Raw genomic sequence first — 18529 nt, forward strand, 5'->3', positions numbered from 1 at the left:
TTTGTTTGTTTGTTTGAAAAAAAAAAAAAAATAATTGTGTTTTTTTTTTGTTATAATTATTTCTAGAAAACCTGTTTGCAACTCATCACCACCATCTAACGGTCGGCATTCACTGCGCACCAATTCGTGACCACAAATAAATTAACTGTGAAATTGTTTGTTTTGAATGAAAATCGATTTGATTAATGCAAAAATAAAAATAAAAATATTTGCAAAATTTCCATATTTGAATTATACGGATCAAATTAGATTGATGTACCAAATGACAACTGTAACTAAGTAGTCGTAGAAAAAAAATAGTATTGGACATGGCCTACCTAAGGTCGGCCAATAAGCCCATCTGTCAACCAATTTTATCGTCAAAAGACATATTACGATTTGAAATTCAAAAAAGAGTCAAACCACAATAGTGCGAAAAATACTAAGTCTATTGTCAAATTTTTGTCAAAAGTAGTCTAGTATTGCATTTCAGAAAGTATTTTGGAATAGAGAGAAAAAGAACTCAATGAGAATCTCAAAAATCAAAAAATAGCTAGTTGCGTTGGAAAACAGAATGAAAACTGCAAAACACCTTAAATCGTACCGAACCACCCAAACCGGGGCAATATTAAAACATGGACCGATTTTGAAATTGTGGAAATAATAATCTGTAAATAGGATTTTTTTTCCAAAGATTTCTGAAGAGGGATTTTTTATAACCAGAACTCATTTTAAATGACTTTTTCATTTTGTAGATAGACCTCATAGAGGTGTACCTCATAGCAGACCAGAGACAAAGACAAGTGCAGAAGGTCTTCTCTTAGAAGACTTATTGATCTTCTGATAGATGACCAGAAGTTCTTCGCAAAATAGACCAGGAGGTTTTCTCGAAGTAGCTCAGAAGGTCTTCTCAAAGAGGAACTAAAGGTAACCTCAAAGAAGACCCGAAGGTCTTCTCAGAGAACAGCAACAACGACAATAACGTTTGCACACAAAAAAACAAAAAGGTCTACTCCTAGAAAAGCAATCCGTATTTTCCAAGAAGACCAAAAGACTTCTCCAAGACGACCTATAGTTCTTCCATAGGACTCCTTAAAGCAGGTCAGAAAGTCTTCTCAAAGAAAACCAGAAGGACTTCTCAAAGAAGACCAAAATATCAAGACCGAAAAGTCAAACAAGTCAAAGAAGGGTGAAAATTCTTCTCATAGAAGGGCGAAGGGCAAAAGGTCTTCGCATAGAAGAGCGAAAGGTCTTCGCATGGAAGAGCGAAAGGTCTTCGCATAGAAGAGCGAAAGGTCTTCGCATAGAAGAGCGAAAGGTCTTCGCATGGAAGAGCGAAAGGTCTTCGCATAGAAGAGCGAAAGGCCTTCGCATAGAAGAGCGAAAGGCCTTCTGCATAGAAGAGCGAAAGGTCTTCGCATAGAAGAGCGAAAGGTCTTCGCATAGAAGAGCGAAAGGTCTTCGCATAGAAGAGCGAAAGGTCTTCGCATAGAAGAGCGAAAGGTCTTCGCATAGAAGAACGAAAGGTCTTCGCATAGAAGAGCGAAAGGTCTTCGCATAGAAGAGCGAAAGGTCTTCGCATAGAAGAGCGAAAGGTCTTCGCATAGAAGAGCGAAAGGTCTTCGCATAGAAGAGCGAAAGGTCTTCGCATAGAAGAGCGAAAGGTCTTCGCATAGAAGAGCGAAAGGTCTTCGCATAGAAGAGCGAAAGGCCTTCGCATAGAAGAGCGAAAGGCCGTCGCATAGAAGGGCGAAAGGCCGTCGCATAGAAGAGCGAAAGGTCTTCGCATAGGGTATTTTCATAGAAGGGCGAAAAGTCTTGGCATAGAAGAACGAAAGGTCGCAAAGAAGACCCAATGGTCTTCTCTTAGCCCGACGTCAAGGAAGTGGACGGAAGAAAAAGCAACATCAGCAGAAATGGTTGGAAAAATAAAGAAGTGACTTGATCGAAACCCGCGTCGCAGTGGCCGAAAAATGGGTCGTGAGCTGAACATATCGCAATATTCCATTCGGCAAATATTGAAAAATGAGCTCGGGCAAAGCCATTGAAATTTCAAAAAATGCCAGAACTTACACCGCAACATAAAGAAAATAGACTCAAAAGATCTAAAGAGTTGCTTCGCTTGGCCGAAAGTAGTGAACTGCCGAATTTGGTTTTCTCCGATGAGAAAACATTCGTTGTCCAGCAGTTTGTAAACAAACAAAATGATCATGTTTACTTGCCAAAGAGGTCAGCTGAAAATGTGCAACTTCGGTTGGCCACCAGAACTCAAGCGCCGGCCATGGCGATGGTGAGGGTCGCCATAACAGCCGATGGTCGCTCTCCGCTCGTATTAATCGACCGTGGCATCAGAATAAATGACGAATATTATCGCAAAAATATTCTGGAGGGTGTATTAAAGCCTTGGGCACGCAAACAGCACCATCGCGCCACCCAAAAATGGTTACAAAATGAGGTTCTTCGCTTTATTTCCAGCGGGCAATGGCCACCAAAATATCCGGATACCAATCCGTTGGACTATTGTGTCTGGAGTATTTTGGATAGCGAGGCTGGCACTAAAATATACCAAAGTGTCGATCACCTCAAGCAAGCGCTTCGCCGGAAATGGGTCAAAATACCGCAGAGGAATATGGGGACAGCGTGTGACGGTTTCATTGGCCGTTTGAAGGCCATAATTCGTACCAAAGGTGACCAATTCGAACAAATCTAATCTTATTCTAAAATGTGATGCTATTTCCGACATTTTTTGCTTTCATTCAATAAAATTAAAGAAAAAAAAATGTAAAAAGTATGGCGTTTGACGTCGATTTAACGATGTTCGTCTGTCTGTTGAAATCACGATACACCTCACATTTTTTGAAGTAGAGCTTTAGAATAAGATATATCGGTACACGTTTTGGGATATCCCCCATATAACGGTTTTTTAATAGTTTTAGCCACATATTTCCATCAATTTGTCTAAAAAATTGATATTTATAGTTGGCTATGAGTTCTATCTCCAGTGGCTGATCGTCTTATATATAGGCCCACGTTTTCGTATAGCCTCCATATAATGGTACCTCCAGATATTCGGTATTTTGATGATTTTTGCTACATTTTGCAACGGGTTTGTCTCACAAAAAATGATATTTGTTGGTTGTAATGGGTTCCAGCTTCGGTGACAGAACATTGGTTATATAGGTCCACGTTTTCGTATAGAGCCCATATAAGGGTACCTCCCAATATTCGGTATTTTGATGGTTTTAGCAACATTTTCCACGGATTTGTTTAAAAATTGGTATTTGTAGTTCGTTATTGGTTCTAGCTCCGGTGGTGGTTCGTTGCATATATAGGTCCACGTTTTCGTATAGCCTCCATACAACGGTACCTCCCGATATTCGGTTTTTTGATGATTTTTGCCACATTTTTCAACGGATTTGTCTAAAAGAAGGTATTTGTAGTTCGTAATTGGTTCTAGCGTCGATGGCTTACACCCCGTATAACGATGTAAACTGTCCTTAGCAAAGACTAGGGTATGACATTCTATATTTTGAACGGCAAATAATTCTTGAATTCACCCCATGTTTCTAGCCACATAAATGACCTTGGCAGTTCAATGGCCTCATTAATCTGCAATCAACAGTCATTGGGCATTTATTTAAATGTCTCACCAAGTTAATGACATTTAAATGATTACTTTGACAAATCATTTTTTTTTTTTCGTAAAAGCCCACCACAGACAGACAGAATAAATAAATAAAAAATCATACCCGGATTTTTATTACCTTTCAAACGGAATTGTTTCGGTTAATCAAAACTTCCAATCGAAAAAAGGGCAAGACTCTTTTAAATGCTTTTTTTTTCTCAGAATTCAGAATAACAGAACCTTAATTGAATTTTAACATTTTTTTAATTGTACTTTCAAAGATAAATAACAAATTATCACAATGTCAAATAAAGGGAAATTGCATTTCGTCATCATCAAATCAACATCAAAAGTCCACTTTGCGATCAACAAAATAGGGCAACTTAATATTTGAGGTATATGATTAAGAAATTAAATTGCAATTAACAACAGTATTCACTTTATGACCAATAAAGCGGGTGAAATTAAGATTTTCCAAATATCGTTTGCTTCCGCAACACGGCGGTAAAGGATGGTGATGATGACACTGTATTTGTTATCACACGATAAATTACAAAAACCCATCTATTGACGATTCCGTGACATATCATTGTAAAATTTAATTAATTAAAAAAATAAAATAAAAATAATCATATCAAACAAAAAAAAAAAAAAAAAAAAAACAGTTTAACGAAAAATAACACAAACCAACTATTATTCGAAACGTCATCATCACTCGGTAGGGTTTTCTTTTCAACAGAACGCCAAAGGTATAAAACGCCAAATGAAATGAATGAATAAAAAACGCTGAAGGCCATTACCCATACCATACCAGCCACCCAGCCAGCCAGTCAGTCAGCCAGCAATCATGTCATGGTGATAGTTTATAATTTAACATGAGACATGACGTCACGACGTCCTTATACTCAAAATAGACTAACGACGATATGTTCAACGTTGAAATACCTTGAAAGGCATGATTTAAAGTAGCACTTGGTGAAAATGGAAAATTGCATTGGGATATCGTTTTCTTCAGCAATGTCCTTCAAATTATCATTTCATTTCATCGCATTGTATATTCATAGAAATTGAAAGGGTTGGGAAATGATGTGTGGAAACCTAGCGGAAGGTATTCTCATTTTATAAGCAGAAGGATACCAGCAAATACGGCTTTAAGATAAAACCATAATGAAACCTCTACCATTTACCATGGATTCATCTCCTAAAAGAGTAGTAAAATAAGTGACTGGCTGAGAATCGACGTTCAGACGAAACGGATGAAGCTAGAATCTTGAAATTTGGCACAATGTTCAGTCTTGGTACATAGGCATGTGATAGCACTAAAATTTTAATCATTTGTACTGCACAAGCGTAAGGAGCTATAATTCTGAAATTTGAAATGAGAGTCACTGATGGAGTGAATAAGGATAGATGCACCAAAGGGTTTTTGGAAATTCGCAACTTAAGGTTATGAAAAGTTCTAAAATGGTACTAAATTTGTAAAATAGTACCATTCGGTATAATGTGAACAAATAGAACTAAAATCTTGAAATTTGGTATGAGAATCAAGGTTGGAAAGTAAGTTTGATAATATGAACATGGTTTTGGAAATGTGTACTAAATGTGCGAACTGTACAAAATGGTACTAAATTTGCGACAGATTGGTTAAGGTGAACGGATGGAGCTGGACTATTGAAATTTTGAAATGAGATTTGTAATAAAGAGGTGGTTTTGAAAATGTGTACTATAAGTGCACGAAAAGTATTAAATAGTACTATATTTGGTACAATTTGTCATTTGGTGATCAAAGATTGCTTGAAATCTGAAATTTGGTATTCGGATCGCTGTTTAGGTGTTGCCGGGACATATGGAGGTGGTTTCGGAAATGTGCAGAAATAATTGTACGAAAAAAATAAAAAGTGGTACTAAATTTGGTATTGGGTGAAAGTAAGGAAAATCGTCCTATATTTGTACGGAAGGTACTAAATGGTATTAAATTTGGTATTGGGTGAAGGGATAGGGCTGGAATCCTCAAATTAAGTATTGAGGGGTCTATTGGTATCTGGAATTATGTTATGCAAATAGTTATGACAATTTGTGCTATATTTCTATGAAAAGTACAAAATAGTACAAAACGTGGTATTGTGTGAAGAAATAGAGAATAGAAATTTGATATGGATGTGACTGTTGGAATCTGTTCTGAGATTTGAAGGGTGGTTTGGAAATGCGTCCTATATTTGTACGAAAAGTACTAAATATTACTACAATTTAATGGATAAAAAAATAGGTGGGAAATCCTGAAATTTGATATGGTTGTGACTGTTGGTGTCTGTGGTTAATTGTACTAAAAGCACTAAATAGTACTAAATTTGGTATAGGTGAAAAAAATAACCTGGAATCCCAAAATTTGATATTGAGGTCTTTGTTGGCATCTGGAAAAAAAAAATTTGGAGGGTGTTTTGGAAATGTCTACTATATTTGTACGAAAAAAAATTTGGAATTCAGTGGAGAGATAGAGCTGAGATCCTGAAATTTGATATAGACGTCACTGTTTGTGTCTATCTATTAAGATATGGAGGTGGCTTCGGAAATGCGTACTAAAATTAAACAAAATGTACTAAATGTTACTAAATTTGGTACTGGGTGAAAGAATAGAGCAGAAGTCCTGAAATTTGATAAAGATGTCACTATTGGTGAATGTGGTTAAGATATGGGGGTGGTTTTGGAAATGCGTACTAAAATTAAACGAAAATTACTAAATGTTACTAAATTTGGTATTGGGTAAAGGAATAGAGATAAAATTCTGAAATTTGATATGGATGTCACTGCTGGTGTCTGTGGTTGAGAAAAGGAGCTGGTTTGAATATGCGTATTAAAATGGTACTAAATTTGGTAATGATGGAATTACAGAGCAGAAATCCTGAAATTTTATATAGATGTCACTGCCGGTGTCTGAGGTTAAGATATGGAGGTGTTTTTGTAATTGTGTTGTATTACATTGTATGAAAAGTACTAAATAGTACTAAATTTGGTATTGGGAAAAAATAGAGAAGAAATCCTCAAATTTGTTATAGATGTGACTGTTGACACCTGAGATTGAGATACAGAGGTGGTTTAGGAAATGAGAAATTGTACTAAATAGTATTAATTTGGTATTGGGTGAAGAAATAAAGCCGGAAACCCGAAATTTGATATTGAAATCTCAGTTGGCATTTGGAAATAAGATATGGGGTTTGTTATGGAAATGTCTACTACTGGGTGAAGGAATAAAGCAGAAATCCCAAAAATTTAATATGGATGTGACTGTTGGTGTCTGTGGTTTGGTGGAGGTAATTTTGGAAATGTTTACTATAGTTGTATGGATAGAAAATTGGATGTGGCTCCAATGTCAAAGACATAGAAGTGTAAAGATAGGACAAGACAGAGTCAAGATATGGTAACCCTGTGAAAATACCTCTGTTGTTACGATATCATAACAACATAATTACAAATGTTAACAGATTTAAACCGCCAAAGCAATGTGCAAATTTTCGGAAAGGTCCATGGAATAGAATTTTGAAACCAAAATTTTGGATTTTTCAAATTTTTATTTGATATCCGTTTCTGTAATAGTGGTTTTTATATTAACATGTCTCTGCCATGAGCTGTTACTCTATGTATTGTAGACACAAACCATTTGCTCAAAATGCATTTTGTCTAGTCTTTACCATTTTAGGTCTTTGCCAATGTGCTATAGTTTTACTAATATTCTTCTCGGTAAACTTCAAAATGAATGATTTCGAAGACTTTTTGGTGTAAAAGGTAAAAATGTTCATATTATTCTTTCCTAAGGAGGAAAAACTTAAATAACCCAGAAAACCTTGAAAGTCTGAAGATTTAGAACGATGTATAAATTTTTGTCAATCTGAATCAATTGGCCATTTTTAGTACTAACAAGTTAAAAAGCAGTAAGTTCGGCCGGGCCGAACTTTGAATACCCTTCACCATTTGGAACGAATTTGGAAATTTTCAAAAAATAAAATCCTTAAAAAATTCTTTTAAAATTTTAAAACTACCTAATATAGCCGTTATATTGGGTCTATACGACGTGGACCTACATAGGCATTGCTTCTCACAAGCCATTAAACTTGAAATAAACGGTGAATAATGTAGCTAAAATCATTAAAATATCGTATAAAGGGAGGTACCGTTATATCAGAGCTATGCGAAGACCTGGACCAGCATAGACAATTTTCTGCCACAAGCTGTAGCATCCATTACGAATTTCAAATACGACATCTTAAACAATTTCTGTGGGTATTACAGCTAAACTCGTCAAAATACCGAATATAGGGAGGTATTGATATATGGGGCCTATACGAAGACCTGGACCTGCATAGACAGTTTTCTGTCACAGACTATAGTTCCCATTACGAACTCTAAATACGTAATTTGAAGCAATTCCGGTGAATAATGACGCTAAAATCATCAAAATACCGAATATTGGGAGGTACCGTTATATGGGGGCAATACGAAGACGTGGATCTGCACAGATTATTTTCTATCTTAGGGTGTAGTATCCATTTCGAACTTCAAATACCAAAGTTGAAACAATTCTGGTGAATAATGTCGCTAAAATCATCAAAATACCGAATATCGGGAGGTACCGTTATATGGGGGCTATATGAAAACGTGGACCTACATGGCCCATTTACGAAATTAATCAGCCTACTGGAAAAATAAACATGTGTGCAAAATTTTAGCCTTCTATATCAATTCGTTCGAAAGAAAGTGTGATTACAGCAGACAAGCAGAGGGACAGAGAGACGGATATCGCTAAATCGACATAGAATTATACGCTGATCATGAATATATATATATATATATATATATATATATATATATATATATATATATATATATATATATATATATATACTTTGTTGGGTCTGACATTTCGAGGAGTTACAAATGGAATGACAAAGTTAATATACCCTCCATAGTATGGTGGAGGGTATAAAAGGACCTAATACGAACATTTGAAATGAATCTAAAATTTTAAGGTAAAAGCCCACCTGACGAAGTGGCGGACACTTGCTAGTAAATATTATATTTTCTTTAAAAATTGCTAATCCCAATGTTTTTATCAGTATTAGATTTCTAAAATTTCCAAAAATTATCATATATTTCATATAAAGAGAAGACAATCGTAGTTATAGTGCAAATTGAGCAAAATTGAATATTCTGATCAGACTTAGGTTAGAAAATAAATGTACTACTTTGGCCCACTGCATTGGGACCACCCAAAGGGTCAACCGATTGAATAATCATAACACAAGTCAAACCCTATTGAAAGAAACGAACATTGGCTAAGGGCATAAATTTGTCGACAAATCCTACTGATACTTTTTAACTAGTTTTGCTAATAATTTAAGCCTTTGTATTACCCATTTTTGCCAAACTTACTTGACCCAATCTCCCATTTTCCATGGAAGACACAATAAAGGAATTATCTAAAACCCACGCAAAAATATTCCTAAGGAATGCGCTTTTGAAAAGACAAGCGTAAATAGTTGTGGCTGCAAAATACCTACCCTAAACGAAAATCGATAATAATTAAATTCCTCTCCGGAGCCACGGAGGCGGAGGTGTTAATTGAACACAAATATCTCCCATTCCCGCATGTCATTCGGTGCTAAGGAATTCCATTCACATCGTAACCTCCCCCACACACACACACAAAAAAATTTATTTATACAACCCCACTCCCCGGCTCCCTCCCTATTGCTGAATCTACCCAGCTTAGGGAAACAAGCGGAGGCGGAAATGGTGTCTTGGTGTCTGTCTATGCCATTCACATTCGGGTTTTTTCCGTGCAAGCGGCTTGGGGTGTTTTGAGAAAAGAAATAAAACTAAAAAAAAAAAAAAACAGCAAAACAGAAGAAAAACAAAAACAATAATAAAACCACAACATGACATGCCTCGGGTTATTACCGAGAGACTTGTGTGTCTCTGTGAATTATTTTGTTTTTTTGTTTTGTTTTATTTTCTTGATTTGGTTTTTTTGTTGTTGTTAAACACGAACTGAATTTCTAAGTCTCCATCGCGACATGATTTTGATGGTTGTGAGTCAGGGGTAGTTTTACTACTATTATTGTTATTACTATTCAAAACAAGTGCACAGGCAATGTAGGAGAAGGGTGTGGGGTGTGGGGTGAGGGGAGTGGGAGGCAGGGAGTAGGGAAACAATAACAATGTTGCCAATTTGGTGATTTTTATTTTAAAAATTAGGCGGGACGTAATACACGAATTGAAACTGGGATTTGAAGATAACCTTAACTTGTTTTTGCTAAAATCAAAAATTTAGACATTTAGAAATTAATTTTTTTATTTAAGACTTTAGCAAAATAAATACTATTTATGAAATGCGAAAAATTGGGATATTATCACATCACCTTTATGAGCTTCATGGATATTCAAAACATTGATCCTTTGTGGGGGAGGTACCAGAAGGAGTCAACCTATATATTCCATCTTCACAGCATATCTTGTGTTAGTAGAAATAATGGGATGTGTGAAATCTGAAGAGATTTGGAAACTTATTTCGCTTTCTTCGAGCGTTTTGTTTTTCAAAATCTTGATCCCTATGCGAGGGAGAAGAAATGCTCCGATCTCTATCATCTTTATAACAGATTTTGTTGATTTAAATATTGAGTCTGAATGGAATCGATTGTATATATATTCACAATTTTGACCCTTTGTGGGGGAGGTACCAGAAGGGTAGGACCGATATATTCCATCTTCACAGCTGATCTTGTGTTTTATTGAGAATGGTAGGATATGTGAAATATGAAGAGAACCGCATGCTTATTTCGGATTTTACAATAGTTTTGGTTATTCACAACTTTGACCATTTGTGCGGGACCATTTGTGACCAAAAGGAATGAACCGATCTCTATCATCTTTATAACAGATCTTGTGTTGATATAAATATTGAGATATATCAATTCTGAATGAAATCGGATGTTAATTTCGCGTTTAATGAGCTTCATGGGTATTAAAAATTGTGACCCTCTGTTGGGGGAGGTGCAGAAGAAATGGACAGATGTATCGCATTTTCACAGCATATCTTGTGTTAGTAGAAATAATCAGATGTGTGAAATTTGAAGATAACCGGATGCTTTTATGATCGTTTTGGTTATTCAAAACTGTAACCCTTTGTGGGGGAGGTACGAGAAGGAATGGACCGATATATTCCATCTTCACAACAGACCTTGGGTTAATAAAGATATTGTGATGTGTTTAATTTGAAGACAACCGGATTCTTACGTCACATTTTATAAGAGTTATATAATTATTCAAAACTTTGACCCTTTGTGGGGGTGGTACCTGATTGAGTGGACCACTATTACTCATTTTCGTACCTGACCTAGCAATGAGGATTTGCAAAGTTGAAGAAAAGTCGGATTATCCTTCCTCTTTCTGTATTTTCCTTTTTTTTTTTTTTTTTTTTTGAAAATTTCGAGCTTTATTGGGAAGTACCAGAAGGATATACCGATGTACTCCATCCTAACACCAGACCTTAGGTTAACATAAATATTGGGATGTGCGAAATTTGACGACAATCGGACTCTTACATCACATTTTATAAGAGTTGCAATTATTCAAAATTTTGGTCCTTTGTGGGGGAGGTATTGATGGAGTAGACCGATATTGTCCATTTTCGCACCTGACCTAGAACTGGCGCAAATATTAAGATTTGCAAAGTTGGAGCAAAATGGGAATATCCTTCCTCTCTCTCTATTTTTTTTCCTTTTTTTGAAAATATCGAGCTTTTTTTTGGGGAGGTACCAGAAGGAGTGGATCGATATTGCCCATCTCCGAAATCGATATAAGTTTGATAATAATATTACGATGTACCAAATTTGGACCAAATCGGATTCTCCCTTCGAGAGTTGTCGTGCGCACCAGCCAGTCAGACAGACGGACATCGCTAGATCGAATCCGAATGTCCTGAAACGGAGTTGGTCCAAAGAGACCTTTTGGCCGTATTAAATGATATATACCCCTTCTAGCCATATGGTTGAGGGTATACAAATCACTTTGAGTATTTTGATATGTTTTCCAATGACGTATAATCTAACAAAATTTGGTCAGCTTTTAAGAACCCACAAAGATTTCTCATCAAATACGCATTTAAGAACTTTCTGTGGCGCCTATAAATTCAAACGTATATTTTATGTTTTTTATAGCATTTACGTGATTTATCTAAATCACCCGGCTTTAAGGTATTTATAAATTTGAAGATATGTGTGTATTTCTGGACAAGGTAGTAAATGACATATCTTTAATACCACTGAGGTATTATACTCATAAATGTTATCATAAGGTATACACCAATCAGGTTTGCCATAAAAGAGTCGTGCGGACAAAAAGATAAAATTGACGTCAAATTAGATAGCCAGCTACGAGAAGAAAATCATGTGTTTAGACTGATAAGAAAAGGATGCTTTAATCTATATACGTAGTATTTTCTGCTATTCTTCCAAAATATTCTTATATAATATTAAGAAATCTATTTGAAATTATTTATATTGAAATTTAATGAATTACAATAAAAAGAGTTTTGAATTACATCTGAAAAAGTGTAGACTAGAATTTTAATGAGATTACGATTATACAAAGTTCGATGGAATCGAAAGGGCGGTATTGTAGAATCGAAAGGATATATTGCATTTAGTACGTACATATTTAGGATTTAAACCTTGAATAAGCAAAATAAATCGCAATATATAACGATTTGGACAAATCGGATACCCGTCAAAATTCTTCGCCCTCTAAGCGAATTACGATTATGTATTGCTTGGAAATTTGTGAGGGAAAGAAGGAAAGTTTCTTATATTTCCCCAAAAAGGCACAACTTCTCCAAAATTATCAAATTTTCCGGAGAAATGAATGGAGTACTCTATTATGCGATTATCAATAAAGACTTTTGGTGAGAATTTTTCAGAAAAAAAAGTTTTTTTGTGATGGAATTCAAGCGTGATAGTGTGATTTCTTTATAAACCACAAGTGGCTATCGCTAGAGCACTCCAGCATTTAAATGTAAATAAATCTTCGCTCGTTACAGTGATACCGGTAACATAGTCCGACGCCAAGAAAGTGGACGGAAGAAAACAGCAACATCAGCAGAAATGGTCCGAAAAGTAAAAAAAAACGACTTGATCGAAACTCGCGTCGCAGTGGCCGACCAATGGCTCGTGAGCTGAACATATCACAATATTCCATTCGGCAAATGTTGAAAAATGTGCTCGGGGTAAAGTCATTGACATTTCAAAAAGTGCAAGAACTTACACTGCAACAGAAAGAAAATAGACTCAAAAGAGCTAAAGTGTTGCATCGCTTGGCCGAAAGTGGTGAACTGCCGAATTTTGTTTTCTCCGATGAGAAAACATTCATTGTCCTGCGGTTTGTAAACAAATAAAATGATCGTGTTTGCTTGCCAGAGAGGTGAGAGCTGAAAATGTGCACCTTCGGTTGGCCACCAGAACTCAAGCGCTGGCCATGGTGATGGTGTGGGCCGCCACAACAGCCGATGGTATTAATCGACCGTGGAATAAATGCAGAATATTATCGCGAAAATATTCGGGAAAGTGTTTTAAAGCTTTGGACGCGAAACAGTTTGGCCGCAGACCTTGGACATTCCAACAGGACTCAGCACGCGTTAGCCAAGAATGGTTACAAAATGAGGTTCTTCGCTTCATTTCCAGAGCACAATGGACACCAAAATCTCAATGGACACCAAAAAAATTGCATATGCAGACCCAGGTCTTCGTATAGCTCTTATATAACGATACCCTCCATATTCGGTATTTTGAAGATTTTAGGGACATTATTTACCGGAATTGTTTTAAATTTCGTATTTGAAGCTGGTAATGGGTACTACAATCTATGACGGAAAATTGTCTTCTTAGGTCCATAGCCTTCATATAACGGTACCTCCCTATATTTGATTCACCGGAATTGTTTCAAGTTTCATATTTAAGGTTCGTAATGGGTACTACAACCGATGACAAATAATTACTTATGCAGAACCACGTCTTCGTGTAGCCCCCATCTAACGGTTTTGATTTGAGCAGTATTTTTCGATGGATTTCTTTTGGAAAATTTTTTAAGTTCCTTCAAAATGATGGAGACTATTAAACGCAAGGCCCGGACAAACTTAGCAACATCAACATCATAAAAATACCGAATATAGGGAGGTACCGATATTTAGGGGCTATTCGAAGATCTTCTTAGACAATTTTCTGTCACAGGCTGTAGTTTTCATTAGGAACTTGAAATATGAAACAATTCCGGTTAATAATGTTGCAAAAAAAAAAAAAAAAATACCGAATACAGGGAGGTACCTTAATTAGGGGCTATACGAAGTCGTGGTTGTGCATAGCCAATTTTCTGTCACAGGCTGTGGTACTCATTATGAACTATCATAACGAAATTTGAAACAATTCCGGTGAGCAATGTCGCCAAAAACATCAAAATACCGAAAATAGGGAGGTACAGTACAGGCGACTATACCTAAACGTGGATAGCCAAACACACATTTGAGTAAAATTTTATCAACCTACGTCATTTCGTTCGGAAGCTAGAGTGATTTCCACAGACGGACAGACAGATGGTCGGTCATCGTTAAATCGACATAGTAGGGTCTAAAATGTATTTTACGAGGTGTTTCAAACTTAATATACCTCCATACTATGGTGGAGGGTATACAAAGGAATTTTGTTGCGGAGTATAATAATTAGTACTTTTTATAATAAATTCGGGTCCCTCACAGCCCCAATGATATCCCAGAACATACGATTTTGAATTAAAAGTTTTCATGCGTTTTAATTTTTTGTTTGCATAAAAAACGCTTCATTGACCGCACTATTTATTTGTAGTTCCTTATGAGCAAATGTAGTTCATACGGCACGAGTTATGTATTAATAAATATGTGCGTTGATATGTATAATTTCAATGAACATACATGTACATATGTCGGTTTGACTTATAAAAGTTTACACATAATTTGTAACACACTCACACTCACTCATACTCGCACTTAAAAAGCACACACACACTGACCTTTCTTCTGGCGTCTCTATGGGCTCCTCGGGCATTATATCACCACCTATCGTTGTTGGGTCCTGTGAGGGTATTGTACCCAATTCTATGGAAGTCATACCTTCGACCATTGTCATAATCTTCGGTTCACTTTTGTTGGGGGGTTCGGACAATTTTACCACCAGAGTGACGGTAATGATTAAAGTTGTTGTTGTAGCCTTTGCGGTGGATTTAAAAGGATATTTGTTGTTGTTCTTGGTTGGTTGTCTCTTCGTCTCTTGATTGCCCTGTCGCTTTGTGCGGTGTTTTTGTGTGTTCAGACGTTTAGGTTAAAGGAATTTGCCGAGAGGGGGGCTCTAGGTTGCCAAGCAGCAATGGGTAGAGGAAGGAGAACTGGGTTTGGTGGGCACGGTTTGTTGTTGTCGTGTTTTTTTTTTGCTATTTTTTCTATTGATTTTTTAGTGTTCCTTTGTTCAGGAGGATATGCTTAGGTAAGTATTGATTTTATTCTCTTCTTTTCAAAATTAAGTTTCTCGCCTTGGTGGTGTTAAGTACAAACTTTTTGCTGTTTTTTTTAATATTGGGTTAATCTTTTTTGCACTTTAATTTTGTATTATTATTTTTCTCAAATAATTACGTCAAAAATGTGAACTATATGTATAATTATGTGTACATATACAAGTATTTATGTATGTATTATGGTTATGGTTAGCCGTATTATTTTGGTATCGCTTGGATTTCGAAATTGGATTTCGCCGTGTTTTTTTTTATTTCTTTGTTGTTGCGGCGTCGTTCGTGCAATTTTTTCAGCAGCGTTGCTCTTTTCAAAACTCAACTAAACTGTAATATTATTTTTGTTTTTTTTTTATTTTACAAATATTTATTGATTCCAATCGCCTTTTATGTATATACAAATAATTTAGCGGGTTGTGTACTTTCTGTTCACTCTTGCTCAGCGCTATCGAACACGAAAAATTGTAATACTTTTTTTTCTCCGATTGTTTTCTTTGTTTCTTTTATTATTTTATTTTCGATTTTGTTTTCTTTCTCTTATTTGCTTCTTGTTGCTGTTTCTTATGACATTTGATTTGGTAGCGGCGGTATTCTTTTTCTTTTTTTCTATGCTTCGGTCGTTGTCGAGTATCTCAAAAAAGCAACCGTTGTCAGACGTAGCGTTTCATCAACTGAATTCAGAGTAGCATCTGTCCACGCTAAGAAACTTATGAAAATGCGTTGTTGTGTTGTTTGTATTCGCTTAGCACTGGTCGGCGCGCACTCACTACATTTGCTTCTCCCCAGTCATCATCTCGCACTCATCAAAGATACTTTTTTTTACGATTGGGCGCCATGCTCAGTGGAGAACACAATAACTGCTTGTATTACTCTGGGAGTAAGTGAGAGGGTTGCCATTTTTGTTTGGGAGATTTTCCTTGAAAATTTAAATATTTTGGGGGAAAGATTTTAAGGATGGTATAATGGGTCTCGTTTGAAGGGACTAACAGAATTAGAAGTATTTTTGAGTGTATAATTTTAGGGATTATTACGGGCTGGAATTTTAAGAATGGTTTAATTTGTGATTTTTTGGGGTTTTTCTAAATTTTATTTGAAAGGTTTTATAATCGTAGTTAAAATAGTTAAAAGACTGAATAACCACAATCTAATTATACCCTCAAAATTTCTGAATTTTCTTTTTTTAATTATTTTGAACAAAAGCAAAAAAGTAGGAAATATCATCAAATTTTAGAATAAGTTTAGACTTGTTCGAATTGGTCACCTTTGGCATGAATTATGGCCTTACGAAGACCATACTATGGATGTTATATTAACCTTGCCATTCCGCTTGTAACTCCTCGAAAAACTCATGTCAGACTCAAAAAGTATAAATATTCTTGATCAGAGATTTAGCGATGTCCGCCTGTCTGTCTAAGTTCGTAATTCGGCCATGTAGGTCCACGTTTTCATATAGCATCATATAACGGTACCTTCCTATATTCGGTATTTTGATGATTTTAGCGACATTATTCAACGGAATCAAATTTGGTATTTGAAGTTCGAAATGAATACTACAGCCTATGACAGAAAATTGTTTGTGCAGGTTCACGTCTTCGTATAGCCCCCACATAACGGCACCTCCCTATATTCGATATTTTGATGATTTTAGCGACATTATTCAACGGAATTGTTTCAAATTTGGTATTTGAAGTTCATAATGGATTCTACAGCCTATGACAGAAAATTGTCTGTGCAGGTTCACGTTTTCGTATAACCCCCATATAACGGTACCTCCCAATATTCGGTATTTTGATGTTTTTAGATTCATTATTCACCAGAATAGTTTCAAATTACGTATTTAGAGTTCGTAATGGGAACCACAGCCTGTGACAGAAAATTGTCTATGCTGGTCCAGGTCTTCGCACAGCTCCGATATAACGGTACCTCCCTATATACGATTTTTTGATGATTTTAGCTACATTATTCACCGTTTATTTCACGTTTCGAATTTGAATATGGTAATGGCTTATGGCAAACAATGCCTGTGTAGGTCCACGTCGTATAGACCCCAATATAACGGCTATATTCGGGATTTTTAAAATTTTAGCAGAATTTTTTAAGGATTTTATTTTTTGAAAATTTCCAAATTCGTTCCAAATGGTGGAGAGAATTCAAAGTTCTGCCCGGTCGAACTTACTGCTTTTTAACTTGTTGGAATTTGAATGGGATCGTCATTTTTCAATATTTGCCGAATGGAATATTACGATATGTTCAGCTCACGAGCCCTTTTCGGCCACTGCGACGCGTGTTTCGATCAAGTCGTTTACTTTTCGAACCATTTCTGCTGATGTTGCTGTTTTCTTCCGTCCACTTCCTTGACGTCGGGCTACGCTACCAATCACGATCACGGTAACGAGCGATGGTACGAGACACAAAATATTTATTCACATTTAAATGCTGGGGTGCTCTAACAATAGCCCATTATGATTTTCTAGCCAAATATAAAGAAATCACGCTTGAATTCCATCGCGAATAACTTTTTTTTTTTGAAAATTCTCACCAAAATGCCTTTGTACGCTTGTAAATAATATAATGAGCTGTCAATGGAATAATTTTAACAGCTGTCGGACGAGCGGCTTAGAAATGGCAGCAGTCTGAAGTTGGTTGCAGGTTTTACATCTCACCCTGTATGTATTTATAAGATTTTTATTTTGTCTTTATATCGTGTATATTATTTCGGTCATTAAATTATTTATAAAATAAAATCTGCTGGCATCCCTGTTGGTGACTTTATAATTTACTCATGCAGTAAGTACTCTCATTCAATTGTTTTGCTGTTGTTGTCACCGCTAAATGTTTGAGTAATAAGTGGCAGACAGGCATGTTAAACAATGCGGTTGTTGTTATTGTTGCGGATGAGAGAACTCACAATAAACGCGGCTTTATTTCCTTGCCGAGAGTCTGAGAGAGTGAAAGGTCATCACACATGACAGGTTTCGGTATTACTCAGAGTTATCACTCACAACGCAATCGCATTGTGGATTTCTTTGGGTTCTATTTAGGAGGGGGTTTTGTTCTCCCTATCTGAGGGCTTATTTAAATTTTACATATATCCAAATGAGGGAGTGTGTGCGAGAGAGGGAGAGAGAGAAATAAAAGCACGGGTTATTTCATTAAGAAGACATTGAATTTGTGTATTCAAGATTTCCTTCTTTTTATTAAATAAATACAACGCAGTTTTAAACTTCCTTTGTTCATCAAGCTGATACATTGCGTGGCAAATGTATGGGGCATTCCATATTAAAGAGAGATAAATTGGGATAGTTGCCTTGACTCATAAAAAAGTAATGAATTTGTAGGTTATGGGTC

At 36.1% G+C, this 18529-nt stretch overlaps 1 protein-coding gene across 4 annotated transcripts in view; it reads right to left on the reverse strand.

The window, feature by feature from the left end:
* The window catches only part of LOC101894550 (protein GDAP2 homolog), a 222314-nt gene that overhangs the window by 22345 nt on the left and 181440 nt on the right, over positions 1-18529 (reverse strand). The window contains exon 1 of one of the 4 annotated variants that reach the window (XM_059120080.1): positions 14690-15943. The exons of the other annotated variants lie outside the window; for them this stretch is intronic. Coding sequence (XP_058976063.1) covers positions 14690-14805 — 116 coding nt within the window. The 5' untranslated portion in view covers positions 14806-15943. Of the gene's footprint in view, positions 1-14689; positions 15944-18529 lie in introns of those variants that run through there. 4 annotated transcript variants of the gene reach the window in all.

This window comes from Musca domestica, unplaced genomic scaffold, assembly GCF_030504385.1.
Source record: "Musca domestica strain aabys unplaced genomic scaffold, Musca_domestica.polishedcontigs.V.1.1 16, whole genome shotgun sequence".
Lineage (NCBI taxonomy): Eukaryota > Metazoa > Arthropoda > Insecta > Diptera > Muscidae > Musca > Musca domestica.